This window comes from Pistacia vera, unplaced genomic scaffold (assembly GCF_008641045.1).
Source record: "Pistacia vera cultivar Batoury unplaced genomic scaffold, PisVer_v2 Contig230, whole genome shotgun sequence".
Classification (NCBI taxonomy): domain Eukaryota; kingdom Viridiplantae; phylum Streptophyta; class Magnoliopsida; order Sapindales; family Anacardiaceae; genus Pistacia; species Pistacia vera.
In genome coordinates this window covers 914,334-941,328 of record NW_022196036.1, presented here as the reverse complement: position 1 = coordinate 941,328, position 26,995 = coordinate 914,334, and the positions used below count along the sequence as shown (strand labels likewise).

The 26,995-nt window shown below is 35.9% G+C and overlaps 7 protein-coding genes across 11 annotated transcripts; 3 read left to right on the top strand and 4 right to left on the bottom strand.

Moving 5' to 3' along the window:
- Positions 1-424: 424 nt before the first annotated feature.
- LOC116131291 lies at positions 425-1,149 on the bottom strand. Its single transcript, XM_031416953.1, has one exon. The coding sequence runs from the start codon at positions 964-966 to the stop codon at positions 673-675; it is 294 nt and encodes a 97-aa protein (XP_031272813.1). The 5' UTR covers positions 967-1,149; the 3' UTR covers positions 425-672.
- Positions 1,150-2,016: 867 nt separating this feature from the next.
- On the bottom strand, positions 2,017-4,912 carry LOC116131289 (alpha-ketoglutarate-dependent dioxygenase alkB). Its single transcript, XM_031416951.1, has 7 exons — positions 4,573-4,912; positions 4,333-4,484; positions 3,741-4,099; positions 3,244-3,382; positions 2,844-2,910; positions 2,611-2,732; positions 2,017-2,449 (listed from the first exon to the last, which is right to left on the bottom strand). Exons 1-7 carry the CDS (start codon positions 4,677-4,679, stop codon positions 2,310-2,312), a joined length of 1,086 nt encoding a protein of 361 aa, XP_031272811.1. The 5' UTR covers positions 4,680-4,912; the 3' UTR covers positions 2,017-2,309.
- A 524-nt stretch (positions 4,913-5,436) lies between these two features.
- On the top strand, positions 5,437-9,987 carry LOC116131282. 4 transcript variants are annotated; one of them, XR_004128240.1, is made up of 6 exons: positions 5,437-5,778; positions 6,011-6,114; positions 6,394-6,507; positions 8,231-8,314; positions 9,183-9,412; positions 9,545-9,984. XR_004128240.1 is itself a non-coding variant. In XM_031416944.1 (6 exons), the coding sequence occupies exons 1-5, from the start codon at positions 5,505-5,507 to the stop codon at positions 8,538-8,540; spliced, it is 633 nt and encodes a 210-aa protein (XP_031272804.1). In that variant the 5' UTR covers positions 5,439-5,504; the 3' UTR covers position 8,541; positions 9,183-9,253. The 4 variants fall into 4 exon arrangements, 3 of the variants coding, with proteins under 3 accessions (XP_031272802.1, XP_031272804.1, XP_031272803.1); XM_031416944.1 differs by lacking the exon at positions 9,545-9,984 and adding an exon at positions 8,484-8,541 and having other exon boundaries at positions 5,439-5,778; positions 9,183-9,253; XM_031416942.1 differs by having other exon boundaries at positions 9,183-9,987.
- A 53-nt stretch (positions 9,988-10,040) lies between these two features.
- LOC116131281 lies at positions 10,041-11,922 on the top strand. Its single transcript, XM_031416940.1, has 3 exons — positions 10,041-10,537; positions 10,681-10,773; positions 10,865-11,922. The coding sequence occupies exons 1-3, from the start codon at positions 10,502-10,504 to the stop codon at positions 11,795-11,797; spliced, it is 1,062 nt and encodes a 353-aa protein (XP_031272800.1). The 5' UTR covers positions 10,041-10,501; the 3' UTR covers positions 11,798-11,922.
- A 1,536-nt stretch (positions 11,923-13,458) lies between these two features.
- Positions 13,459-14,819, bottom strand: LOC116131266 (probable methyltransferase At1g27930). Its single transcript, XM_031416926.1, has one exon. It carries the CDS (start codon positions 14,755-14,757, stop codon positions 13,903-13,905), a length of 855 nt encoding a protein of 284 aa, XP_031272786.1. The 5' UTR covers positions 14,758-14,819; the 3' UTR covers positions 13,459-13,902.
- A 4,257-nt stretch (positions 14,820-19,076) lies between these two features.
- Positions 19,077-20,727, top strand: LOC116131288 (non-specific lipid transfer protein GPI-anchored 1). The gene is made up of 2 exons (XM_031416950.1): positions 19,077-19,718; positions 20,380-20,727. The coding sequence occupies exons 1-2, from the start codon at positions 19,355-19,357 to the stop codon at positions 20,604-20,606; spliced, it is 591 nt and encodes a 196-aa protein (XP_031272810.1). The 5' UTR covers positions 19,077-19,354; the 3' UTR covers positions 20,607-20,727.
- Positions 20,728-21,004: 277 nt separating this feature from the next.
- On the bottom strand, positions 21,005-26,869 carry LOC116131184 (YTH domain-containing protein ECT4-like). 2 transcript variants are annotated; one of them, XM_031416831.1, is made up of 8 exons: positions 26,556-26,869; positions 26,119-26,195; positions 25,882-26,011; positions 25,150-25,226; positions 24,557-25,063; positions 23,368-23,901; positions 22,473-22,685; positions 21,005-21,753 (listed from the first exon to the last, which is right to left on the bottom strand). In XM_031416831.1, exons 1-8 carry the CDS (start codon positions 26,614-26,616, stop codon positions 21,430-21,432), a joined length of 1,923 nt encoding a protein of 640 aa, XP_031272691.1. In that variant the 5' UTR covers positions 26,617-26,869; the 3' UTR covers positions 21,005-21,429. The 2 variants fall into 2 exon arrangements, with proteins under 2 accessions (XP_031272691.1, XP_031272692.1); XM_031416832.1 differs by having other exon boundaries at positions 26,580-26,869.
- Between the last annotated feature and the right edge of the window lie 126 nt (positions 26,870-26,995).

Here is a 26,995-nt window from a genome sequence, read left to right as displayed (position 1 = left end):
GATCATGTTAGATCTTCTTTCTTATCTAGATTTTCCTAGTTAGAACCACCATGTTAAATCGGTATTTAAACTTCATATATTAATGTATTGGAATAGTTAAAATTACATTTAAGTTGTGATACTGTAACGTACATTAATTCTATAAATTGCATTGAATTTAAATCATTAGAAGTGGCTTAATCTCATGGCTAGTCATTCCTTCACCACCCAAAACAAAAAAACGCCATTCCATCATTCAGAATACGAACTCTATAAAGGTTGAAGTTTCCAGTATCTTAATGAAGGATTTCACAATTACATTTCTCACATTTCTAATGGCTTCAAAATCAGTGCAATATTGTATTATACAGAATGCCAGCAAATTTCAGTCATAATTCATAGGGAAATGGATGAAGTAAACAAAATGTAAAGTACCAAACACAAATAAATTTATAAGACTTGTCTCATTATATACGAGGAGTAAAGTAAAAGTAATGTAATGTAATGTCATTACAAACTGCAATCTAATAATCTCCCATCCCTCTTTTAAAAGTATGAATACCAACTTATATTACTTACATATCATACTCCAATTTCCAGTAACAACAAAATTATGAAAATATAAACCAGAGTTTGGGACTAAAAATTAACCATACCAGAGCCAAAAATCAGAATTCATGACCCACAAACAACTTAAGACGGCCGGTTTGGTGGCCGCATCTGAATCTGAACCGGCACGGGTCGACCAGTACCGGTCCCTCCACAGCTGCTACACGCCATGCGACCCGACCCGGCACAAGTTCGGCACCCAACATCACCGTCGGACCATCGCGTACACATACACGTGACTCGGCCCGTACCGTTGCAACGGGCACACCTTGGAAATTGTCCGGCCATGGGCTTCTGATCCATGACCGACTTGACCAGAACCGCCCCGGCCAAAACGCTTAGGCCAGTGGCCAACTGCGTCAACACAAGCGGACCCATTATCTGGATGGATGGGCTCAGAAACAGAGAGAAGAAGGTAAAAACGGTGAACAGAGAGAAAGAGAGAGAGAGAGAGAGAGAGAAATGAAGATCTCTGGAGGTGATATAAGTGACGTTGTTTATTTTCGTGGGGATATAAAAGTGGTGATGGGGTTGAACACGTAGTTGTGTTAGTTGCTTGTGGCTTGGTGGTGGGATGGATTTTTGGAGTATAGTGCAGATGTTTTTAGGGGCTTTGTATTTTTGTGTTGCGTGGTGTGTTGCCTATTTCTTTTTCTTTTGGATTATTAATTTTCAGTCTTGGCTTCACGGGTTGTTGCTTGCAAGGGATTCAGTCTAGTTTTGTGGGTTTCATCAGCGGTCGAAACTTGATCTGAAAATTTTAGCAGATAAGGTGTGTAGTGTGTGCATGAACTTGGACCACACAACTCCACCTTTATTTTTATCTAATAATTTTTTAAAGAAATTTGATTTTTATTTTTATTTTTTATTTATGTAACAGATGAAAGAAATTTTTAGTGGGAAACAGCAGATAAATTTATTAAAATTACTCATTGACCCATCCAACTTATAAGAATATTTACAGCAACCATAGATGTCTTTTTCCAACTATACTGTAGTACAGAGGTAATTGTATTTTTAACTCATTAATTTATATTTGTTACACTGACTAAATGACCCAAATTCAATTTCTTGCTTTAAATTGAAATAACAAGCCAATCCGCATGCTTATTTCATTTTAATTTCTTCCCATGCCGCCCATATGGACGGTCCTTCGCAAAAACGTAACAACAAAGAAATATCTGTCAAACTTTGGATACTTGGTCTAACACGTTGTGCAAGTCGCTGAAATTGAGTCTCAAATCCCATGACTAACCTCGTGCGTAGAATGGATGTTTGAAATCAGATTGCATTGACTCTGCTTCAGCAGCCGCAACTACACTTACTACTTCTATCGCAAATTACGCACCGACTTGTATGTTTATTTAGGTATGTTAAGCATTGGTTGGTAGTGACGTTGATTCATGCTTTAAAATAAAATAAAAAATTAAAAAAAGCGAAACTTTGGTAGTATTGAAGAGTTTGTTAAACAGTTGAAATGTATTGCAGAAAAAATAATCTACAGAAATGGAACTTCAAAAATAAATTTATGGAAACACCTGTGATTGTTGTCTCTGTTTTGTAGCAATCTATTTCGTATGTCTTTAAGTGTCCTGGTTGCCTTCCGTTATCTTAGTTCTCTGCTCTCTGATTGTCATAGTCTCCAACATCACTCTCTTAAGTTAAGAATATTGATTTAATTCTTCGATTAAATCTAGAATATGGTGTAAAAAAAATTACACTCAGAAAACTTGTCTAATATTAATGTTAATTCTTGAAGTTCTGATATATTCTAAGAAAGAACAATCTTCTTCATGCGAGAACTGCAATTCAAGAGGAGCAATTTCGGCATTTTCTTCGTCTGTGAAAATCCGAGGTACACCTGCAAAGATTAGAAGTCAACAGTAAATGCAGATGTTTCACACAAACTGATGGACTAGTTTTATCATTTTTTCAAGTTAGAATTGACCAAGATGAAATATGAAAGTTGAATTGCATGCACCAATTTCTCGTTATCAGAATATCTGGGCAGAGTACGCTTACCATGAAAACACTCCCTTGCTTCTCCAGCCATAAGTACAGCATCACCACTTCGGAGAAACATAGCTGATGGTGGGTCCTCTCTGGACTTACCTCCCAAAAGGAAAATAGCTTTGCAACCCAAACTGAAGAAAGGAAAAATAAGTAATTTATAACCAAGATGTTAAATTCTCTATTTCTTCACCTTTTTGTCAGCAAACTGAGGCCCCAAAGGGCAGGATGAAGGAATTGAATACCTCATGCTTACTATAGGTTTGCTCCAATCTGCTTCCATGTCATCAAGGTGGCCCCCCAGTGTATCACCTGAAAAGAGGAAGTAATAGGTAAAAACATAACATGGTTATTTTAAAGGAAAGACTGACTTAATCATGCAAGTAAAATGGTCAAGTGGTCACAAAATTTAACAGATTGTCCGTTCTCATATCTCAAGTAAAATAATTAGATATCCAATATGAAAGAGTTTTCGTTTAAAAAAATGTGCAGTTAAAAACCAAGTATAATGCTGTTTTCCTTTTCATCTTCAATCAATTAACTCCTGGTCATGCAGTAGTAAACCTTGAAACTAATAATGGCAATTCAATAACACATGAAATAAGACCAAATAATCAAGAAGCGAAATTGTTTCTTATTAAGTACCCAATCCAAAATAGTTTACTATTGCAGCTTCAGGCTGAAATTCTTCTCCTACAGGCATTGCAGGTACAGCTAGTCTTTTTGCTAGTTGCCAAAGTCCATCAGGGATCTTGTTATGTGGAAGAGATACATCATAGTTTCGCTACACCATGAACATATAATAGCTTCAGAACTTATGTAAAACTATTAACTTGATATCAAATTGTTACTACAAAGTTCTTACGTTATATCGCATTAGTCCCACCCCACCAAGGGGGTGAAAAAAGGATGCAGCTCTATGCACAAACCATCCTAGATAACACATAAACATGTGTGAGATGTCTAGGGAACAAATCCTAGAACACGCACATACTACATTGAAGTTACTCGAGTGGTCAGTCCTAAGCAGACACAGGACTATTCAAACATAGAGCGAGACTCCACTGCAACTTTCCCGCAGAAATTGAGGGTAAACAAGGATAAGTGATTGGAAAGTTGAATAAAAATCAAATCAAGATTACCTTGGACCAGTCAAATTGTAAGCCAAGGGTACTCCACCTCAACTTCCGCAATAGAACTTGAGCGGAAACTGACTTACTTGTCTTCCCACTCAATATTGCAAGATGTCCCTCACAAAATTTCCATCTATGAGAATCCCCATTCTTAACACAATAATTAGCTCCGGAATCCAAACTAGGGAGTGAACTCTCCTCCTCCACCAACACTTTCTTTTCTTTGGCAGCAACAAATAAGTCATGTATAGGTCCATAAATAGCATTGTGATTTGTTCTGTTTGGAGGTTGAGGGAAGCTTTTTAAGCTGTCCCTTATCCATTGGCATTGCTCTTCTACACTCAACGCTCCAGGAATGAAATAAAACCCTGCATTGCAAACACAACACCCCAATACCGTCAACAAGGACGAAGTAATACCCTCCAAATCATACAATTAAGAATCTCTCTGAAAATAACAACGTAAACACTGCAAAGGCGGAACATCGTTCACATTAACTGCTCGTTCTATTTATGTAAGACAAACCAATTGCATTCAGAATTCAAATTCATCGAACATATTCAATCAATCAAATTTCATCTATAGAAACTGGCATTGTTACCGGGGCGATTTTCCAAGCAGAAAACTGGACGGTTGAAACCACATTGCAGAGCGGAAATTCCCTGAGAAAGTTGGATGTTCTGATTGTATGAATCTAGTATAGACTTGAAATCCAAAACCTCCGATAAATCAACTCGTTTGAGTTGTTTTTTCCTGTAAAATTGAAACAAAATTGTAACGGAATTCAATAACTTTAAGAACGAATAATAATAATAAGAGTGATGTTTTAAGGATGAGATACTTTTTGGAGGATTTAAAAGTGTCTTCATAATATAGCTTGTACTTCTTCTCTGCTCTTCTGAAAGCAGTTCGCTCAGCATCTTCAGAGACTTTTTCGGTTCCGTACATCTTGCTGAGTTGGGATTGATGAGCAATTCAAATAATAATCACTCAAAAGAAGGAGACAGTCAATCAAAACACTCGGCCGATTAACGAATTTAGGGTTTTGAACTACGATCCGTTCTCTTGTAAAAAGAAAACGAGTCAGGCGGTAAGCAAGCAGCAACACAGGATGTTTCAGGTTTATCCAAACGACACCGTTGCTTTTAATATTTGATGTGAATGACTACTTTAAGCATGAAGGTTTGCTTGGTAAAAACAGAAACGTTTCGTTTTGTAAATTTCTACTCATTATTTACCAGAAAACATTGAAAACGTGAAACTAGTTTGGTATAACCTTTCATTCAAGCCATGTGCTTATTCCAGATAGATTCCAACAATTACTGTTTTCTGATTTCTTTGTTATATTTATATTCCACGTTTTTTCTTTTGTGAAATAAAAATAAATAAATCTTCATAAATAAAGCATAAAAAATACTAATAATAATATTGAAACACTTTATTACAACACATCATATAAATCAATGTAAGAAATCCCCTTATCTTCCCACCCCATTATAAATTAAAAAGACGAATAAGACCTCCATAAGGACCATAACTGAGGCCTGCCTTCCTAAATAAAAGTCTACTATAGTCTTTTTGCGTTGAAATTTTTAGCGTCTAATTAACCAGAAGCGCCCGCCACGTTAACATGGAGGGCGCCCTTATCATTATCTGCGATATAGAAAAAATCTCGTTAATTCAATGGACACAAGTAACCATGAGATATAAATACCTGGAACACGATCAATAACAAAAATTTTCGTTCAAAAGTTACCAAAAAAAATCACAGAAATGGCGTGCAGGACTGTGTTGCGCTGCGTCTTCTCAACAGAGCCGTATAGACCTTTGCATCAAAACCGTGCCCTTTTTTCTCTCCCATTAACGACAGTTGTATTTTCTTCCCAAGTTCGTTTCAGTTACAGAAATTATGGAACTATTAGAGCTAGAAATCTTCACTTTACACGACGAACTCAAATTTGTTGCTCGCGTAACGACAACCAATCATCAGCTCAGGACGAACAGGAACAAGGTCCGCCTCAAGAAGCCGTTCTTAAAGCCATTTCAGGTTTCTCTTTAGCCTTCCCCTTCAATTCTTCATAATCAAGGAAATTTTCCAGTGGGTGAACTTAATTTGATTACAATTTGAACAATTTAAGTTTCTTCTATGTTTATGTGCAAATTTGATTGGCTGGCTATTGTTTCATTGGATAGGAATATTTGATTTGAGAAATCTAGAATATATTGAGGTATACAATATGTATGTACTGATTGGGAGCTTGATTGATATTGGTTTGTAGAGGTATCAAAGACAGAAGGTCGGGTTGGACAGACCACAAATGTTGTTATTGGAGGTACTGTAACTGATGATTCTACTAATGAGTGGCTGGCTTTGGATCAGAAGGTATAATTATATTTGCTTTAAGAATTTGAATAAGTTTCACTATGTATTACCTGAATGTGTATTCCGTAACACTGAACGTTATTGCATTTATAATATAAATTGTCACACTTAATATACATCTTTCTTTGAACATTATGTTCGATGTCAAAAAAGGATTTTGCGTCACAATAAACTAGCAATTTTCTTTATATAGATGTATTTGTGTTAGGGTTTTGTGATATGTGATCATCTTTGGTTACTTTGTTCTGTCTTGACGTAATGGTGATATTGTTACGCCAGGTCAATTCATATCCAACGGTTAGAGGGTTTACAGCAATTGGAACTGGTGGCGACGACTTTGTGCAAGCCATGGTTGTTGCTGTTGAATCAGTCATTCAGAAGCCTATACCTGAGGTATTGTCCATTGTTGTTGCAACTTAGATTGTATTTAGAAACTGAAATAGGAAATGGTAAACATGTCTTAGAACGTCATATTTGTGTCTCTACAAATGTATGATGTGTCCAAATGACATTTGAGTTTTTAAACTAGATTAGGTGGGATTGTATTCTGTTTTTAATTTATAGACTTTTTTCTTTGTGATCTGAATCAAGACATGTAGTATCTGATGGAACAACAATTTAGGTGGTCCATTTGAGGCTGCAATGGCTGGAGATTGTGTTAGATGTATATTATAAGGGCACAGGGTTGTATTTCACTGTTAGACATATTACTTGAGAGATAATTGAATGGTAATAGAAAAAATGGTGTTTCTTTGTAATTTGAGGACTAATAATTTGGATTACCTCTTCATTTTTCAGTTGGTGTTTGAGAGAAGTGGAAAGTATATTACCACATTCAATTTAGCTTATTTAGAATTCTTCAAGATTTGATCCTTTATGTTTACAAAAGATCGATTTTATTTAAATTGACNTCAAGACATGTAGTATCTGATGGAACAACAATTTAGGTGGTCCATTTGAGGCTGCAATGGCCAGAGATTGTGTTAGATGTATATTATAAGGGCACAGGGTTGTATTTCACTGTTAGACATATTACTTGAGAGATAATTGAATGGTAATAGAAAAAATGGTGTTTCTTTGTAATTTGAGGACTAATAATTTGGATTACCTCTTCATTTTTCAGTTGGTGTTTGAGAGAAGTGGAAAGTATATTACCACATTCAATTTAGCTTATTTAGAATTCTTCAAGATTTGATCCTTTATGTTTACAAAAGATCGATTTTATTTAAATTGACATATTGATAGTTCTATCATGGAGCATCTATGTGTGTGAAAACAGCTAGTGACAAAGCATCTCAATGCTGTGGGATCTGTCACATGGAATTATCGTCTATTCTTGATATGGTGAAACTGTAGTCATTCATATATTAATAAATGGGAAGGGAGACTGCTGCTTCCCAAATAAACACTATGATTACTCTCAGCATGCCAATAGCAATTCTTGTACGACAATATGAAGTTACTTGACAGCATCTCATATGAACTATATGTTTTACATCATAGGGAGATCACACCAAATTATATATATTAATATATCTGAATAATTAGGCTGAAGCAAGAATTTTATATGTTTTGATTGATGGTTCAAGGAAGATAGATTTGGACTGGCAATGCAGATAAGATCTTGGATTTCCTTGACCAGAGATGATGAGTGACTTTCATAAATTATCCCATGATATACATCAGAAGAACTTTTTCTTAAGGCTGAAATTTCAATACTATGCCTGAGGTTTCACCAATCATTACAATTATACCATGTTATGCAAGAGAATAACTTTTTCTTGTCATTGATCTGGCATCTCAGCTCAAGAAGCTTGATTTGTGGTTGGAATTATTATTGAGAATGTGAGAAAGCTATAATTTTTTTGTTTCTTTGCTGGGCGAGAAGTTACCCCTTATCATTGTGATAATTTTCTTACCTTCTATAGTTACTGCATGATGGTGTTGTTTTGTTCTCAAAGGTAGCATATATTGAAGATGTGGAAAGTTGTAGCTTACAGTTGCTGTTGTACTTTTGCCAGCAGAATCTGTACTATCATTGTCATATACTCATATTACTCCAACTAAAAGCGGAACGAAAACAAAAATCTAATCGAATTACCATGCTTTATTGTAGGGTCGCGTGAGGCAGAAATTATCATCAAGGGGCAAATATGTATCTGTCAACATTGGTCCTATTCAAGTCAGTTCCAGTGAGCAGGTATATTTCTCTGTCTCAAGTATGCGCTCGCACACACACACACACACACACACACACACACACACACACACTCTTATGCACATAGCCCATACTTACATGTTATCAGGTTTTTATTCACTTAGATTTTTGTTTGGAGTAGACTGATAGTGAAGGAAACATTGTTTTCCAGGTCCAAGCTGTATACAATGCCATGAGGAGAGATGACCGAATGAAATACTTTTTGTAGTGTGATTTTCAATTTTCTTTTTTGTTTGTACAGAATGCTAATAGATGAGGCTGTATGGTTTCCCCTTTCATCTTCCTCTACTTACACTACTCTTTCTTCTTCGAGGTGGTGGGTTTATGTTCTTTGATTAACCTATGTCATTATTTTAGGCAAAGGGATGGTCAAAATTAATTATTCTCTCTATTTATAAGATGTGTATGGTATTAGTTATTTAATCGGAAACTAGGTAGCTAAGAACCCTTTTTTTTTTTTTTTATTTGTTATTGATACTCTTAATTTTGAAAGATGAGTCATTTCTGTGGACTGCCACATTATTGAGCTTGCGAAAGCGTTTTTGTTTGTTTGTCATGGGCATTTTACTTTGATGCATCCATAAGAAGGTAGCCATCTTGGCTTTATTACTATCACTCAAGATTTTATATTAACATTTCTAGTCAAACAGTCATTTGTCTCTGGGAGGCTAGTTTCTCAGTTTGAAAGAGTTCTATACTTATTAGTTTCTGAAGTTACCGAGTGAAACAAAGAGAAAAGGATACATACACCCGTCAGGAATAATGGGTTGCCTCTTATCTATTTAATAGTCAATTGCTTTGACTTGAGATGTTATTTTCACAAGTTATAATTTCTTTTCATTATTTTTAGGTGAGGATTGGAGGAATGGTAGTGGTTGGAAAACTTTCCTTGAGATGCCGAATAAACAAAATTCCAAACGCATAATTAGGCAAAGACATCGGTTTTGGTTGTCGCCACCTTAAACACAACTATTATTAGTAAATGATTGATCTTATATGGAGCAGTTATAGTCAGCTTGTGCTGCCATGCGGCGTGTCGCAAATCTTATTTCCCAACGTAGTTGCACAAACGCTGTACAGGTCTGAGTAAATGACTTGCCCATTAAATTTTTGACCATCATAAACTCTTATCTTCATTCTTATTATTATTATTTATTATTATTATTTTTGCGTGTTTTTCTACATTTGTGACGCATGCATACACGCACACAGATTAGGTGATGCGACTGCGGGAGAGGAACCTCACAGTCTGAGACCACGATCGTGGCTTCTGGTTGGGTCATTTGTGAGAAATTATGCTCTTAATTATTGTATAATACAGTATGTATGGTAGCGGCAGCAATCAAGCATGTTGTTTTTAATTAGGAATTACCTATAGGCAATACGTCAAGGGCTGACTGAATGACCAGTCCTTCTCGGACCAAAAAGATTCCCCATTTTTCTTGTCAAATTGATGCTCATAATATGTATGTAATGTACGTACTCAATTGCTCAAGCAGTCACCATCTATCCTTAATTTTAAATATTAGTTGATGACTTGGTGCATAGCATCTGCAGTAGTAGTTGCAATTTCATAGTTTATTTCTGCAACTTTCCAGTTCCTGACGAAATAAATATATTTTATATATATTTGCCCAGTAAAAGACCAAACTTCACCGATCATTGCCTTGTTAAAAATGAGTGCTTGAGTTCCAACTCGGCCATGACTCAATACAGGATCAATACCAATATTTACAAGCAAGATAATTGAATGTAAATGATCATTTTAAGTACTGATAGGAACATGATTCTATTTGTAATTGGCTCCATAATCCTTGAAATATAAACCAGTTGCTGGACCCGATAATTTGATTTTTAATTTTAAGCATATGCTTTAGAATAATTATATGAAACATTTTTCATAGTTGATGAGGCAGGATACTGATGTCGTCACTTGTGGGCATTTCTCTCATTGTCGTGACGCTTTTAATTTATTTATTACCTTAATTTGAGTCCAATTCAACAGCAGCTAAGTGTATGCGCGACATACGCTGGTCTTCATATTGCAGCTAAATTTGTTTCTTCTCCTTGCTTGCTCTTCTTTCTATCTTCTTCTTTACCAAAAAATTTAAGCATATAGAAGGCCACTTCAGTCTCTTCTTGTTCCAGTTCAATAACCTGTTGGGAAGCATGGCAGAAAAGGTTATTCTGCATGGAGAATCTAAGGTAAATAACTTGCCTTTTGCCTCTTTCTCTTCCAAGAGCCTCTTTTTTTTTTTTTTTTTTTTTTTTTTTTTGTTCTCTGTTTGTTTACGTTCATTCAGCATTTTCTAATAAAAGGGTTAATTTCCAATATGAATATGGAATAGGATATGATTGAAGGTGAACTCCAAGAATCGACTTCAGCTTCTCAACCTAGATCGCCCAATCAAACTAGCAGACCTAGCAGTATGATCATTAAGGTAAGTTCTATTTTTTTGTTTAATCTTTGTTTGCTTTTCCTATTTATTAAGCCACTTAAATTTGATTACACTGTAACTTATAATTAAACAGAAGGCGCATACGCTGATTCCTGCTCACTTAATAGCTGAAGCCATTTCAACTCTGCCTGGCCTTGACCTGAGGTGGTCTGGCCCGATAACGCCCACTGAAATGCAATATGTAGAGCAGTATATTTTTGCAAAGTATCCACAGTATTGTAATGGTGTTGTAGAGCAACAAGAAAAGCTCGATCTTGAAAGTCTCAGTATCAATGAAGAATCATCAGAAACCGGCCCTGATGAGAAACGCAAGTCCCCTAAAAGCAACTCATCATCTCCATCCTTTACCGGTAACCTCTATGATATCGACAGAACCCAACTTGAGCCCTCAAGACTCCTGGATATCCTCTCCAAGAAAAATTCCTTTCAGGGAAACTTCGTTTCAATCCCAGAAATTCAAGCGCGAAACCGGGCTTTGAAACATTGCGGACTTAATGAAGATGAGTACTTGGTTCTTTTTATGCAAAGCTACAAAGAAGCCATGTTGATGATTGGTGAGAGCTACCCTTTCTTTAGAGGGAACTATTATTTGACAATTCTCTCAGAAGACTCTGATTTTATAAAGGGATTTGCGAGCCAGAAAGAATCAAAAGTTATTTCAGCGCCGGAGACATGGTTAGATTTGAGAATTAAAGGGTCACAACTTAGTCAAAATTTTAGAAGGAAATGCAAGTACACCCCAAAGGGGCTTTTCTCATATCCAACGGTTGTGAATGGGACGAGATACTCCATGCACTGGATCTCTGAGGCTCACAGGAACTCGTGGCATGTTCTTCTTGATGCAACGGGGTTAGATTTTGGTGAGGATCGACTGGCACTTGCACTTCATCGACCTGATTTTGTGCTGTGTACACTTGATAATACACATGCTCAGGGTCAGCCATTGAAGATTACCTCCCTCTTGGTTAGGAGAAAATCATTTGAAAATGCATCAGCTTCAGCCTAGCTTCATCCATCTCTATAAAATTCTTGAGATTTGAGAAGGCGGCATAGCTTGTAATAAGGTGTATATATATATATATATACACGTTGTAATTTTCTTTTGTTCTAAGGAAGCATGATTTCTTTATTTTCTTCTGTTCTAAAAAATATTGGGTATTGTCCAAAATCAATTTGTCCATTTTATTATTTTTAGTTCAATTTACCTATCCAACTTTATATTAGAATTGTTTGATGGAAAATTTACGAAGCTTTTGGCACCATAAAAGATTGGGTAATTCTGGTAGAGAAGACAATAGCAAACTACTCCTAGATGGGGTGATTTGATAGAGATTATTGAGTATTATTTAAGAGGTAAAGTTTTTATTTTATCAATAATTTTAAAATCTCGAAAGATTAATTAAGATCCATATAAACCGGTTAAAACAGATTTGAAAGGTTTGTTGTGAAGCGTGATTAGACTTGATATAGTTTATAAAGCCCAAGACTGGGCCTAGTTTATAACGTTATGGATTTAGGATTAGCCCAACCACCTATAAAGTAATCAAGCTAGATTCAATCAACCTGGCCTCTTGTCGTCAAGTCACAGTCCATGTGAAGACAGGAAGACAAAGATCGAAAACCAAAATGTTGGTACAAGGTTAATGCCTACCCTACCCTCCTCGATCAACTATAAATCGATTAAGAAATCTTACTTCGTTGGGTGTGAAAGAATCCAGACCTAAAATAAAGATATGAAAACTTTGCTCCAACAAATAATCTTATATCATGCACATTTCACAAACCAAACTGTCTTAATGTTGTAGATATAATTACGAAAATACATCTAGATTAGGTTGAATTCTTTTTATGGTATTTAGTTAAAATCCTTTTTCTTAATTTATATTCTAAGGGCACCTCGGGATTGTTATACATGATTAATAATAAAAGTTAAAGGATTTTTTTCCACCAAAATAATGTTTTAGTAATACTTTTTCATCCACGGATTTTTTAAATGTTTATAATCTAACAGCGAATAGAGATCAAACTCGATTCAGGCCGTTGAGATTTTTAAAGAAGAGAGATCAATTAATCTTTTGATGGTAAAATATTAGTTTTTTATGGTTGTGATTGATTGAAATTTGACTTGAAAAGGTGGTTACGCAAACTCTAATTATTTGATTGCTTGCGATTGGTAAGGTCGGTAGAAGTAGAGTTTGAGAGATTTTGGTAAAGATAATAGTGATGGTATAATCGGATTTGAAGAAAGAAATATAATTTTAGATAATAAAATAGTATTTTAAAAAAAATTTGGTGAAAAACATCATCAAACGAATATTTGGATGGGAAAAAGTCGTCTACTCTAAATAATAACGGAGAAATTAACATGTTATTTTCACACCTCATCATTATGTTTACTGGTGATAATTGAAATATTAATTGCCTTAACTGAAAACAAAAATTACTGTGAAATGCTCAAGAATCGAAATCAAAATCAAATTTTCAAATAAAACGGCAAACTCAACTTTGAACTTGTTTTATGGACACGACACATGTTCCCTCTCTACACTGATCTGATGAATTAATATAAACAAAGTTTCAGTAAGGGATTCTATTCTAGCCACGCACACATTTACATAATCTTGTCTGTATAATCACTCTTCAAAAAGAAAAGAAGACACAGAGAAAGAAACAATAAAAACACCCTTTTGCCTTGGTTCAGTAGCCAACCAACATCTGTCCAATACAATACACCAACACTCAAAATGTCCTCAAGTACCGCAGTGATTTCCTGCCAGTTTTTTTTTTTTTTTTTTTTTAATTTTGCCTCACCGACAATTTCAGAAAGCTGTGGAAGTGGCAACACCCACCCACTGATCTACTGCATCTCTGATCTCGGGGCGCATGTTAGACACACCCACCAATGTCCCGGAAAATACTTTTTGACATTTCTCTGTTTTCACCGACTCTTTACAACCAGCTGTTTAGCGACTGACTTTTTTAATATTACTAAACTAATTAAAGCATTTCATTCCGAAATCTCTAAAAATGTATAGTAATTAAGATAATTAATTATATAATTAACGTACAAGTACAACAACTGTAAAGCCGATAATTCAAAAACGCAGCGTTTCAACAAAAACTATCAGTGTCCGCGACGTAACTCGAGTTGGCTGCTGAAGGTATCTCGAAATGCCAGAGTCTCCCTACAGAATGTTTTAAGTACTTTCTACACAAGAACTCCTCCGCGAAAACCTTCTCCACTCTCCGATTGACGTCGTGGAGGAACACGTGCGTCACACCGGATCCTTTCCGTTGCTTCGCCATTACAGCTGCCGAGAATATTGCGCCCATTCTACCCGGCGCCTCCGGGAAGTACCCTCGCGGCGCGTCGATCATGATCATGTCCCACTCTGTGTCGTACACTTCATCGGGAAGACCAGTCAAAGCTAACTTACATTCTAAGTTGCCACGTACGAATGCTTTTGACGCCCTGCAGTTGGGTTCGGATTTGTACGTTTTGAGGAGATGATCGGCTTTGGAGAGCTGCGTGCGGTACTGGACGGCATACGCTTTGAGCGATGGGGCGTCTTTGAGAACTTGTTGGACCCACTTGGGGTCTTCTTCGAGGAATAAGGTGTTGCCACGTGGGTTGAGCGAGTTCCACATCATCGAGTCGTAGCCTAGACCGAACACAAGGAAGTTGCAAGGCGCTTTTTCTTTGAGGACGTTGAAGGAGACGGTTATTTCGGCAAAGGATTGCTGTGGGACGATCTTTGAGGTGGCGTAGTGGAGGATGGCATTGAGTTGAATCGGCGTGGCCGAGTAATCGGACATGGACCGGGCTTGTGAACTGGCCAATGAACAGAAGAATGAGTGCTCGGCGGAGCGGAGCAAGCTGGAGATAAGTACAGTGGCGGCGATCAATCCTACTATTGCCACAATCAGGAGCTTCCGTTTCTCAGGTTGGAACTGAGGGTTCTTCATGTTTTGATTACTGATTTTTTTTTTTTCCCTATTAATGCTATTGTTTTGTGGGAGGCTGGGAGCTCTTGGTTTTATAAAGAGGGAGAATGGGGACAGATTCCTATGGAGAAATATGGAAAGAAAGTGGGGGTGTATTGTTAATTAAATTAAAACATCTTATTATTGTCAGAGTGATATGCACGTCCCAAAGTGCAGCGTTTTGTCAGGTTTTTCGTGACTCGTGTCGAATTATGAGTGGTTGACAAATTAATTCAACCATAAATAGTTGCGTTACTTGCGTATATTCTTTTTGGAACAAACTACATAATATATATTTGAAGAAAAAACCAACCACACTATCTATTTACTCGAAAATTATTGGGTCGTATTATGATATTTTTTAGAATAATATTTTGAAAAAAATAAAATTAAATGGGTATTACGATATAGGACTTGAAAATAAACAAAAATATTCCTCTATGTTTGTTTATTTACTAAACAATCATATAATAAAATATTAAAAATTAAGAAAAACACCACCAACCTACCCATTAAATACGGAAAACCGGCTATCATCGTCGGAAGGTAGTTGGAATCGCCGTATAGACACACGACCGGCTGGATCTAGATAGTCATGCACCGATATGGCAGTGGATCTGGTCAGAAAGTGTCAAATCTACGGCTAGATCTGGTCGCATTTAGTCGTCAACGACAACCAAATATATGTTTTGGTCATAGATCTGGCCGGAAAAGCTAGATCGGTGCACTACCGTCTAGATTCAGCTGATGGTGCGCTATTATACTAGGTTCGGCTAGCTTCCGGAGGTGGTGGCCGGAATTTGGTAAATGCGAGTTTCTGGGGTTTTTTTTTCAATTTCTAAAACTTTTTTTTGGGTGTTTAGTTAAATTAACAAATTTAGAAGGTTTAAAAGAAATTGAATAATATAGAATAATATTTTGAGAATAAGAGAATAAAACGTGTATTTTGGATAGGATAGGGAATATAATACTAAAAAATTCTTTAATTCAACTCTTGTTGTTGATGCAAAATTTACACATATTGGTTTTGATAGAATCCAAACTGATATGTGTGTGATTAAAAATAACTAATAATTATAATGAATAATGCATAATAATGTAAAGTACACAATCAATTTTTAAAGTGGTTTAGTAAAGTTGAATCTTAAGTCTACGTCCACTGTTTTTCTTACTGCTTTAGAGAGCTTACAAGAATAATAATAGAATGTCTAAAACAATTTGCTAATCCATTTCCCATCGTTGGAGGGGATTTATATACAAGGAAAGAGATAAATTATCGGGATTGCAATCACATTTGAATTGCAATTTCAATATTTTCCTGATTGTACGCTAAGATCACACTAACACTACTGTTGATCTGATCTTTTTCGAAATATCCAATATCTGAGTTATTTGTGATTTGGTAAACAATTGCGAGATTTAGTCACAAATAGCTTATGTTGGGTTGAGTTATAACTCAACGAGCTTATACTGGGTCAGACAAACGTTGAATTGATCTAATTCTGGGTCGAATTATATCTTTGTGAGACTTTGACTTTTATGAACTTAATGAAAAAATCACACACAACACTTATTAATACCGTAAAATAATATTTTCCTATGTGCATCTTAAATTATGCTATAGTTTATTAAAATCTTGTAAATGAAAATTCGAAAATAGTTTGTGATGGATTTGTTACATATTTTAATTACAATAATAATGGAGGTTAACCTAATCCTATTGTTTCAGTTAACTTCCGTGCCAAGAAAAGCGTTTTGAGTTCGAATGAAATGCGACACGTGCAATTTAATGATTTATTAGAATCTTGGAAATAATTAAAGAAGATATGATATAACACCGTTTTATCATTTTTCTTAATTATGTATGAATTATTCACTTAGGACAATTAAAACTATCTCAATGATAAAAAGACACGGGTTGGTGGGAAGCGTGCAAGTATTTGTTATGTATAATATTTTATATTTGTTTCCATTAATGTGTTTGGCAAACAAATTGATTATGGCAATAAAATTTTGGAATGAAAATTCTTTTGTAATTAAAAGTCAATAACTATTACCTAATTTCATGTCTGCTCATGAATTTTATTTTCCTGTCTTTCCCTTCTATAAATGCATGATTTATCAAATTCAAATATGTTAGTTGAATTGGATCATTCCATTCAAGACTCTGACTTAAAATCAATTAATTATTTTGACCTGAACTTGTCTGATGGGTCTTGGCATGAGAAAATTAACTCTTGGTTGTTCAAAACCGGTTCGGTTTATGCAATTTTTTTGAATGGTTCTAGATTTTGGTAACTTTATTGCCTTTGTAAGGAAATTTAATAAATTACAAGTCCTTGATAGAGGGATTTGCTGGGAGAATGGTGAATCTTTTAAAAACTACATGCTTTTATTATTCACTGGTTGACACACAAATTTCAAGAGAGAAAAAAAGAAAAAGAAAGGTGGAGAAAAGAAGATTTGGAAGAAATGCGGTCTCAACCTTTATATTGTTTATTGAAGTGTATTTGTTAAGTTTCTTCATCTTATCAGGTTGTAGAGAATATTTATTGAGGTTAGTAAAGCTTAATATATATATATATAGGACTCATTGTTTTGAATATTTGGTCTCATTAATAATGTCTTTGTAAGAGTTTGGCATAATATTTTTGAATTTTGAATATTTGTTGACGAGTTCCGTTATTATCGGCTTGTCGCATTCCCCGGGCCCCGCATAATTAACAAGCAACAATGAGAATATGATATTATGGGCTTTCCCCAGCCCACCCAACAAACTGGCAACCACCTTGGCCCATCCTTCTAACCATTCTTGGCAAGCACTGCTGTGGTGGTGGTGGAACCTCTAAACACGTGGGCTAGTGTTAAAATAGATCGAAGGGCGGAATGTTCAAATTTGAATGGGTGCCCAATTGCCTATATAATGGCTGTGGGTCACTCTATATACCTAAAGATTTAAAAAGAATAATTTTTAGTCCCACTCCGTTATCTGATTATTAGATTGGATTCACGTTGGTGGAATTAAAATCGATGTGTACATTATTAAAAATAACTAGTAACGTATGACAAAAATACAATAAAATAAATGTCACAAAGAGTTTTAAAGTGGTTTGACAAATTAAGATTTTTAGCCTACATCTACTATTTTTGTATTTGTTGTGAGAGCTTTAGTATTTCTAGAACAATTTGTTAACCTATTTTTCATCGTTAGAGAGGGTTTCTATACAGATTTTATACAAAGAAAATAGTAAAAATAAAGAGATTATAATTAAGATTGAAATGCAACTCCGATATTCTTGCGATTGAACGTTAAGATTGCGTTATGATTACTATCGATTTAATCCCTTTAAAATTTCAGGGATCTAAGGTTATCTGTGAGTTGTTTGAACAACTATTGAGATTGATTATGACTAATTTATGCTTGATCAATCTGTATCTCAACGAGTTTATACTGAGTTAGATAATTGTTTGAGGTGGATTGATTCAGGATCCAGTTATAACTTCACACTTCTCCTCCCAGGATGATGGAAAAATAAGAAAATTCACACACAACGTGAGCATATTGAGATTTGATACAGAACTATGGGGGTGTACCAAAATTCACCTTGTCAGGTCATGCATTTATATGCTAATTAAAATCTGCGAAAGGACACCTAAAGTTGCTGTCAAATTGTTGACCAATTCACCATAAAACTTTAGTGAAGCAGTTATTAAACTGGCAAAGTTTAGCAGACTCTCGTACGACTCGGCAAACAGAACTTCGCCTCCTGGCTCCTGCCCTTAACCATCGAAAACAGAGCGCAAGAAGGGACATCCTCCAGCTCATGCAATTATGATCCCTTTAAGTTTTTTATTATTACCCAAATCTCCAAATAGGGTTCCATGGGCGGGCCAATGAATGGAGAGCCCATACTGGCCCGATCTTTGTAAGCCCAGATGCTACTTCCACCATTTGAAGTCCAAACCTCTTATGTGATAACGACTTTATTTGATCAGCTCAAGAAGAGTTGACTTTGATTCTATTTCATTGCCCTCCCAAACAACAATGGAAGAAAGTTTCACATTCTAATCTGTTGGTTGTCAATCAAATCCACAAGATATTAAAGTAATCGCAGCCGTCCAATTTATCAGTCAGACTCTCTTAAGAAACTTTGGTCATGGTGTGCAAGAAAACATACCACGTGGAATTAACGCGACACCTGCCAGCTACAGCTCAGACTTATTTAAGGCGAAAGTTGCTCTCGTCTTTAAAGCTTTTAAAGCTGACAACTATTCAGTTGCACATTACTGCGGCCCAACCACCCTGAAACTACACCCTTTATTAATACTGAAGAGCTCATTTACAGAAACGCTCCACCGTCCTAAATCATAACCGTCAATCAAAATATGGGGTCCGCTAAAACTGACATAGACGGTCAGGATGCGACTGCCACTCCTTGATTCTAAACCAACACTCAACCGCACCACCATTAATATGGCTTTCTGACTAGACAAGTGTCGTAAAGCTTCACGCCTTTACTAGTTATTTCTAAACATCAAGAGTGCAGTCTTCATTTCACAAACCAAATTCGAATACGCGATGATGAAGAAAATGAGAGTGCAGAGAAGTGGTTTTGTTTTCAGTTTGTTCGTTTGTTTGTTTATTTGTGGTTCAGTTGTGACTGTGAGTGGTGCTGATACCACAGCGGAGGAGTGTAACGATGTGTTTCAGAAGATGATGATATGTCTGGATTTTGCAAAAGGGAAGAGCCCAACACCGTCCAAGGAGTGTTGCACCTCCATAAAAGATATAAAAGATAGCAAACCCAAGTGTCTGTGTTATGTCATTCAACAAAGTGAAAGCGGAACTGACACGCTTAAGAGCTTGGGCGTGCAGGAGGCTAAGTTGCTTCAGCTTCCCACTGCTTGTCAAATACAAAATGCTAGCATCAGTAACTGCCCCAGTAAGTTTTGTCTTCCCAAAGATTTATCACTTGTTTACAGTAACATCCAATTTTACTGCCTTTGTTAGAACTGAGATCTAACTTCCTGCATGCATATTTATCAAAGACTTCGTCCAATAAATCAAACATAGATTTCATATATCGTCTGTTTGCTCATGCATATTTGTATGCTGAAACTCACAGCAAATAGGTAAAGGTATAGTGAACTGTTCGGGTACAAAAAAATTGCGTAAAATTGATGAATAGATTTATTTCGTCATAGTCGAGTTACACCTTTTACATGCTTTTTTTAAGTACGTTGAATGGTGAGTGCTTGAGGACTGCTATCTGGTTAGAAATCTCTGATTCCATACGGTAGAAACTGAGGAAAAAGATCTAGAATTTAGTTATATTAAATTGTGTTAGTACATATTATGAGATAGTGTACTGAAACAATTGAAATTTCGTCTCTTGTATTTTTAGTAAAGTTTGCTTCATTAGAGGACTTTGTCATGTTTGTATTTCACTATACCTATTTCTTTTAGTGGTCCAGGCAACTTGATAGTCTGTAAATAGAGAAACTATATAAAGACTGAACATCATTCATCAAGAAATGAACCCACTGAGTACTTTCTTCAAATAGTTTGTTTCTAATATTTTATCATCCATTTGTTATGAACAGAGCTTTTAGGTCTGTCTCCTAGCTCTCCAGATGCTGCTATCTTCACAAATGCTTCCACAACAGCAACTCCCTCTACGACAACAGGGACATCGTCGCCAGACAAAGCTGATTCTACCTCAAATGGACCCAAACATGGGCCATATCTTGTTGGGCCAACCTTGGTGGTCGCTATGGTCGTCTTTTCTCTTGTATTAGCCACTGGGTCTGACTCTTTGTTTAATAAATAGGGTTAAATATTTGCCTCACGGGCCTGTCAAGACTCTTAGTGTGTTATTTGCTTTCATGTTTTCTTCACTCAGGACATCAAGGTTTAATGCTTTGCATTCGTCTTTATAGACTTTTAAAAGACATTTTCTTTGCAATTTATGGTATCATTTTCTAGCTTTCGTTGCTGGGTTTAGATTTTCATATTTACGTAATGTCTAATTATTCAATATTCAAGAAATGCTAATCCCTGAATAAGCCTATTGAGGTTCGAGCATGTTATGCAATTATTATAACTATTTCAAAATTTGTTTCAGAAATATGGAAAAGAAAACAGACTTAAGCTCCTCCTTATTTGCTCAAATCAGTGTGTTAAATTGCGCAAAACAATTTGAGGAAAAAGAACAATCCTTGATATGGTTGAGTTATTGTGCGAATATTCCACTATGAGGCCTCAAGAAAATGAGAAACGAAAATAATATGCACAAATTCCTTCAGTTCATCAACTCCACAAGCTGGAGATCTTTACTGAAGGTATAAATGAACCCATGGCTTCAAATATTTGCTCTAACGAGGCTATAGAATACAATATAAAACCTATTGGGGGAGTATATAAATTTACTTTAGGAAACAATGAAAAGAATCTTGTAAAATCATTGAAACCTATGAATATAGAACCATTTCAAAAAGACACCTTTTTGAAACTTTTGTAGCAGAAAATATCGAAATGCGAACGTTGAAAAAATATATCTGCAGCACGGTGTATCAGTTTTATAATTGTCTGCTGAAATCACCAAGAAGATAAGTTCCTACCTATCCGATTAGTTTGATGGCAATTGTCATAGTTTAACTTCCATGGGGAACAGAGGTAGTTGCGGAAGAGACAACCTTCCCAACAGTTGAAAGTTCTTTTTCATGCTCGGTCAATGACACGGCTTCAGCAAAGCTCTTAGACATTCTCTTGACGGAGTCAGGAGATGGTGAAATTGGAATTTGTTGTTCACTAACTACTACCACTGGAGGAGCCACAAGACTTGCTTGCTGTCCTGCCTTCCTTTCCTGTATAGCTTTCTGCCTCTTCTCATAGAAGTAAAAATCGTCTAGGATGGAAGAATACGTTTCATAGTTCTTAAAAATGTTTAACATCTCCATCCCCTGTTCCATTTCTACCTGAAACATTGAGTCAGTGAAACACAATGTTACAGAGATAAAGAATGTAACAGAGAACCATCTCCCCAATAATGAGAAAGAAGTTACCTGAAGATAACTATTACTTATAACTTGATAGGCACACATAACACTCAGATCATGCTAAAAGCTCAAACCCAATTTTAGCTACAATACAATGCACTTCACAAGATGTTTATTTTCATTACGTTTTGTTTTCTTATTTTATATTTCTAATATGAAACCAAACATATTGGAAAATCAAATAAATAAAAGGAAATAAAATAAAATCTCAACTTTAGGAAATCTGTACATTCTGAATAAAAACCAATATAGAGTGAGTAGTATTATGTTACTGAGATTCATCTTTCCACGATTTCAAGAACATAAAAGCAGAGTATGATCCATGCAGAAATAATCCTCCTATAACATGAGCTTATCAAAGATGGAGCTCCAAATTTGCTGTCAATTGATGTACTTCAAACAGTAATATCTCAACTTTCAACATAACACATAGATGCAGTATTAACACCAAGAGGGGCTGGTATGTTTTTAAAATGAAAAAACACACTAATAATGCCCATTAACACTAATTAGAGCTGTTGACAGTGGCCTAACTTGGAGACTTCAAACAAAGTGTACAAGTGCAAGCAGCTAAAGGTTATCCGTTGTCATAGTACTCATAAATTTAGAATAAAGCAAGAGTCATAATAAGCTCTTACCTCTTGAGTATCTCTACTATTAGTAACTGGTTTGTTGTCATTATTTTCAAGTAGAATGTGACGAAACTGACTGTTGGGAACATCCTTAATTATGTGCCACTTAACAGGGAACTGTCCAGACCACTTATCCTGCAGCCAATAATCTACATTCTTGTCAAAGTCTACAGGTCCCACCATCTCTGCCACACCACAGAACTGGGCACTAGCATTCACCTGCATATGATTGTAAGTGCACAATCAGAGATCATAAAACAACTCTCAAGTTTTTGCATGTGGTTTCCGAAAAAAAGTTCTTATCATGAATGAGCCTGTTAAATCAGTGAGTGATTACAGAAGGAATCCACAGAGATTAGCAGTAAGAACTTCCTCGTATAATTAGCTAGAATTGTTAAGAACAAAGAATAAGTATCTCATCTATTTTATGCAGGAAAAAATCAAACCAAAAAGGAAAAAAAAAAAAAAAAAAAAAAAGGAGAAAAAACAATCTGATGGAATAAGAGCAAGATTGAAGGAAACAAGACATGCACCAGGGAACTTTTTTGCTTTCATATGACAATAATTGGTAAAAGGAGAATTATTACGTGTATAAGTATTGCGTGTGTGAATGTATCTCTGTGAAAGGCCATCCAACCCACTACAAAGATGATGACCCAACAATGGGCTGCAAAAACACGTTTGCACAGGGATGAAGGCTGGAGAATTAGACAATGATAATATCATTACAAACCATCCCTACATCCCTTCAACAATCCTCATGCATGTCAGTGTGAAGTATTTTTGAACCATCAATTCTTTTTAGCAGATTAGGCAAGTTATTCTTAAATTGAATCAACTAGATGTCAATAACCATGCAACTGTGTATTAAACATTTTGTGCAGGAGACTGGTTAAAATACCGAAAATAACAGAAAGATTGGGCACATCCTCTCTTTCTCCTTTGCTTCACGATAAGCACAATCCAACTTTTTGTTGCCATTTGGGGTGCTAGCCCAGACACCATACTTTATACTCTTGTGAACATTATCTTCACTATAAGATTTGATGATGAAGAACTTTGCATCTTTGTAGCTGGTGATAAAATCCAATCTGTTGTAAGAGTCCCTAAGAAGGTCATCAATAATGGAATTCTTGCTATCACCAACAGCAGACCCATTTACTATTGTCCGAATTTTTGGCTTAAATGCCCTTGGTCCTCTATTTCGCTCACTTAGCATATCAAGTGTGGCACTACAGCTACATGAGAAGTCATTGCATCTTCCTCTTTGTCTTGCTTCAGTGAGTGTGGGCCAGCTTTGACCGTCCACTCCCATGGTAGAAGTGGAGACACTTCCATAATCAGAGGATCGATCACTTTGATGGTGAGAGCAACCCCTGTAGCTGGAGCCTGAACAAGATCCAAAGCCATAAAATGATCCTTTCTGTAGAGAAGCCTGCATATGATTTCATTGTTAGAAAATTCATTATAACAAGATACAGTTGTACAATATGGTATGGAAGGAAAACTTTAAATCCAAACCAATTGATACCAATGAGTAAATGATAATCAGGTTTTAAAGCAAGAATCAGATACTTCTGACGGTGATTGAAACAATGTCTTGGTATTTACAGAACCTCCCTCTACCACATTTTTCATATGTGGGATTAGCGACTGCTAGTATTTTCTTGAAATATATACTCTGTTTTCATTATTAAATAAGTGATACCTACGTAAATCAAATGTAGCATGGGTGAAATCCTAGGAAGCCAATTGTACAATAGTTTTACAGTTCTGTCACAGCAAAAATTGCTTATATAAGACTGCCATGCCTTTATATATATATATATATATAAGTTGAATACATATATATATTCAACCTATATATAATTTGCTGTGTCACTGAGCAGAGTTTCCTCAAAGCCACAGTTCAATTCATCTGAAGCTCTCTCTCTTTCCATTATAGCATAGTAGATTAACCACAGAGTGGGACTGGTTCAAAAGCATTTTCAGTCTAATCATCCAAGCCACAAAATCTCCAAAAAAAAAAAAAAATGGTCGATGGTGTTTTAAAGATCAGTGAAAAGATGTGCATAAGGAAGAAAACTAACTAGTCCAAAATCATCCTGAGACAACTCTAGTGACCCAATTGGTTTCAGATAAGTTGGTGAAGACAATGGAAGCATGCAACTTTTCCCATCTGAGGGATTCAACCAATCTGACCATAATCCGCCAACTTCAGGTCCCTCAAACCCCTGGTGCAACAAACCAAGCCCATCAGAGTTTCCAAAAAAGTTTGCTCCCCTACCAGAAGATCCCAGTGGAGCCGGGTAATTAGGTCTCAGACCAGATCTTTTGCTATCCCCTTGGAGATCAATGGGTACTGGTAACTTTGCTTGAGAAACCGGAGTTGGTGAAAGAATGTATGAATTTGGAGATATATTTTGCTGGAAAGAAAATGGATCAGAGGTAGAAAATTGTCTAGCATTGTACAAATGGCCATGATTCCTGGCAGAAAGCTGTCTCGTGACAGGAACATATGGTTTATGTAGCATTTGAGGGCTGTATCCATAACCATGATATGCAACAGATGAAGATTCATTGTGAATGCCTTGTATCTGGAGAAGATAACAGGCACATCTTAGAAGATGTACTTAGGAATGGCAAAGTAACAAAACTTTTAAAGGCAAGGGAAATTACACACATGAGAATCATTTTCCAGGACTTCATGATTAATATATGGAAGATATGTACCCTGTTTACCAGCTGCATTGTCAGAACCTGAATGCCAAACAAGATAAAAAGTAAAGAATATAAGAAAAATGACTGTTGCATGACAAAGCAGCAAAAAGTGGACAAATCCATGCTGCGAGAATATGCCCAAACGCCAAGCAACCATAAACAAATAGTCTTCATAAGCAGGACACAGTTCATATTCATATACTCCTTCCCCACATCAAAATCCTATTCATAGACCGCACTTTTACTAATGAAAAGAACATCATCATTCAAGCAAATAGAAAGCATACTTGGCAGTAAAAAGGACTCTTCTAGTCAGAGGCCCATGCTTGTAAAGTTAAGTTCACTAATTCAAGAAGAAAGAAATGACAAAGAGAAACTCACCCCATAAAACATGGAATTTTCAAAAGTCAATTATGCAAGATCAATATTTTAATAAAGCAGATTCACCTAAAAACCCATGCCAATTATAAAACCTTAACTTCTCTATTTACAGTATTAGCTAATAACATACAATCCAACAGGTAACATTCAACCGAGATATACATTTATGAAGAATTTCACTAAAAAATTCAGGCTTTTTATTGATCACAATACAAATATCAGTTTTGTGAGACATTTTTGTTGAAATTTATAAAACACATATGTTCCCAACTCTTAAAAAAGACAACCTTCCAAAGAAATATAAAAAACTAACTTCCATTGTACAATAATGGTGGCTGAGAGGAATAGGCATTGGATACATATCCTGTCTTCTGATATCCAACAGAACCTAAAGCCAATGATTGATCAACAATATCTCTCTGAGAACCGATTGGAACAACATCCTGCAAATCATCCAAGACATTTCATCAACCGCCGTCAACAATGTTATGATACAAATTCTACAGGAACAACCAGAAAAAAACTTGTAGACAGGAGGACGAGAAGGTACCTGACTATTCAACATGTTTGGATTGATGATTTTTTCTTTAGTATTCAAAATCAAAAAGTTTAAAGCTTCAGCAGAGTCTACAATTCGGGAAATGTGATCAATAAGTCACATAAATAAACTACATCGTACAATCAAATACATCACCTTGAACAGCTAATTAAGTAAGAATCGGTTATATTAAAGGCCAAATTTACCGGTCATCATCCAAGTGAACGCTGTCTCATTAATGTCTAAGAGCATAGGTAAAATAAAAAACAAATGAAAATATCAACACAATTTTCACCGGAAAATAAATGATCTCAACTCAAAAGACAAACATTTCCTGGATCGTCTAAAATCCTTTTAAAAATTACAAAACCAAAGAACCGACGAGGCTTAAAATCCAACACAACACAAACGAAAAAGATTAATTCTGAAAAGGTATAAACAAGGCCTACCAAGCACAGAATCCGTTGCCATACCAGTAGATGACAAGCGATCAGAACTTGGCTGCGCCATTCCCACAGAAACAAATGTAATATATAAATAATTATGTGAGTATGTGTGCAGTGTTTGGGAAATGGTTGGTGAATTAAAGGTTAGATTTTGGTGTGAGAAATTGATTAGAGAATAAAGAAAGAAAGCATTGAAGAAGGAAGCCGGGCTTAGGGTACAGAGTGGATGGATAGAAGTTGGCAGAAGTTTTTCTGTTATGCTGTGTTGGTAGTGGTGATTGAGAGTGAGATAGGTAGTGTTCTGATGGGTACAGAAATATCTAGTCTGTACATTTTAGCATTCGATGCTTCGCCAAATAGTTTGTCGAGTTGGCGAAACCTCACTCGTCCACCTGCTCGCATGCAACACCCTCCCCAGCAATTGCTTTGTATCTCATTTCAGT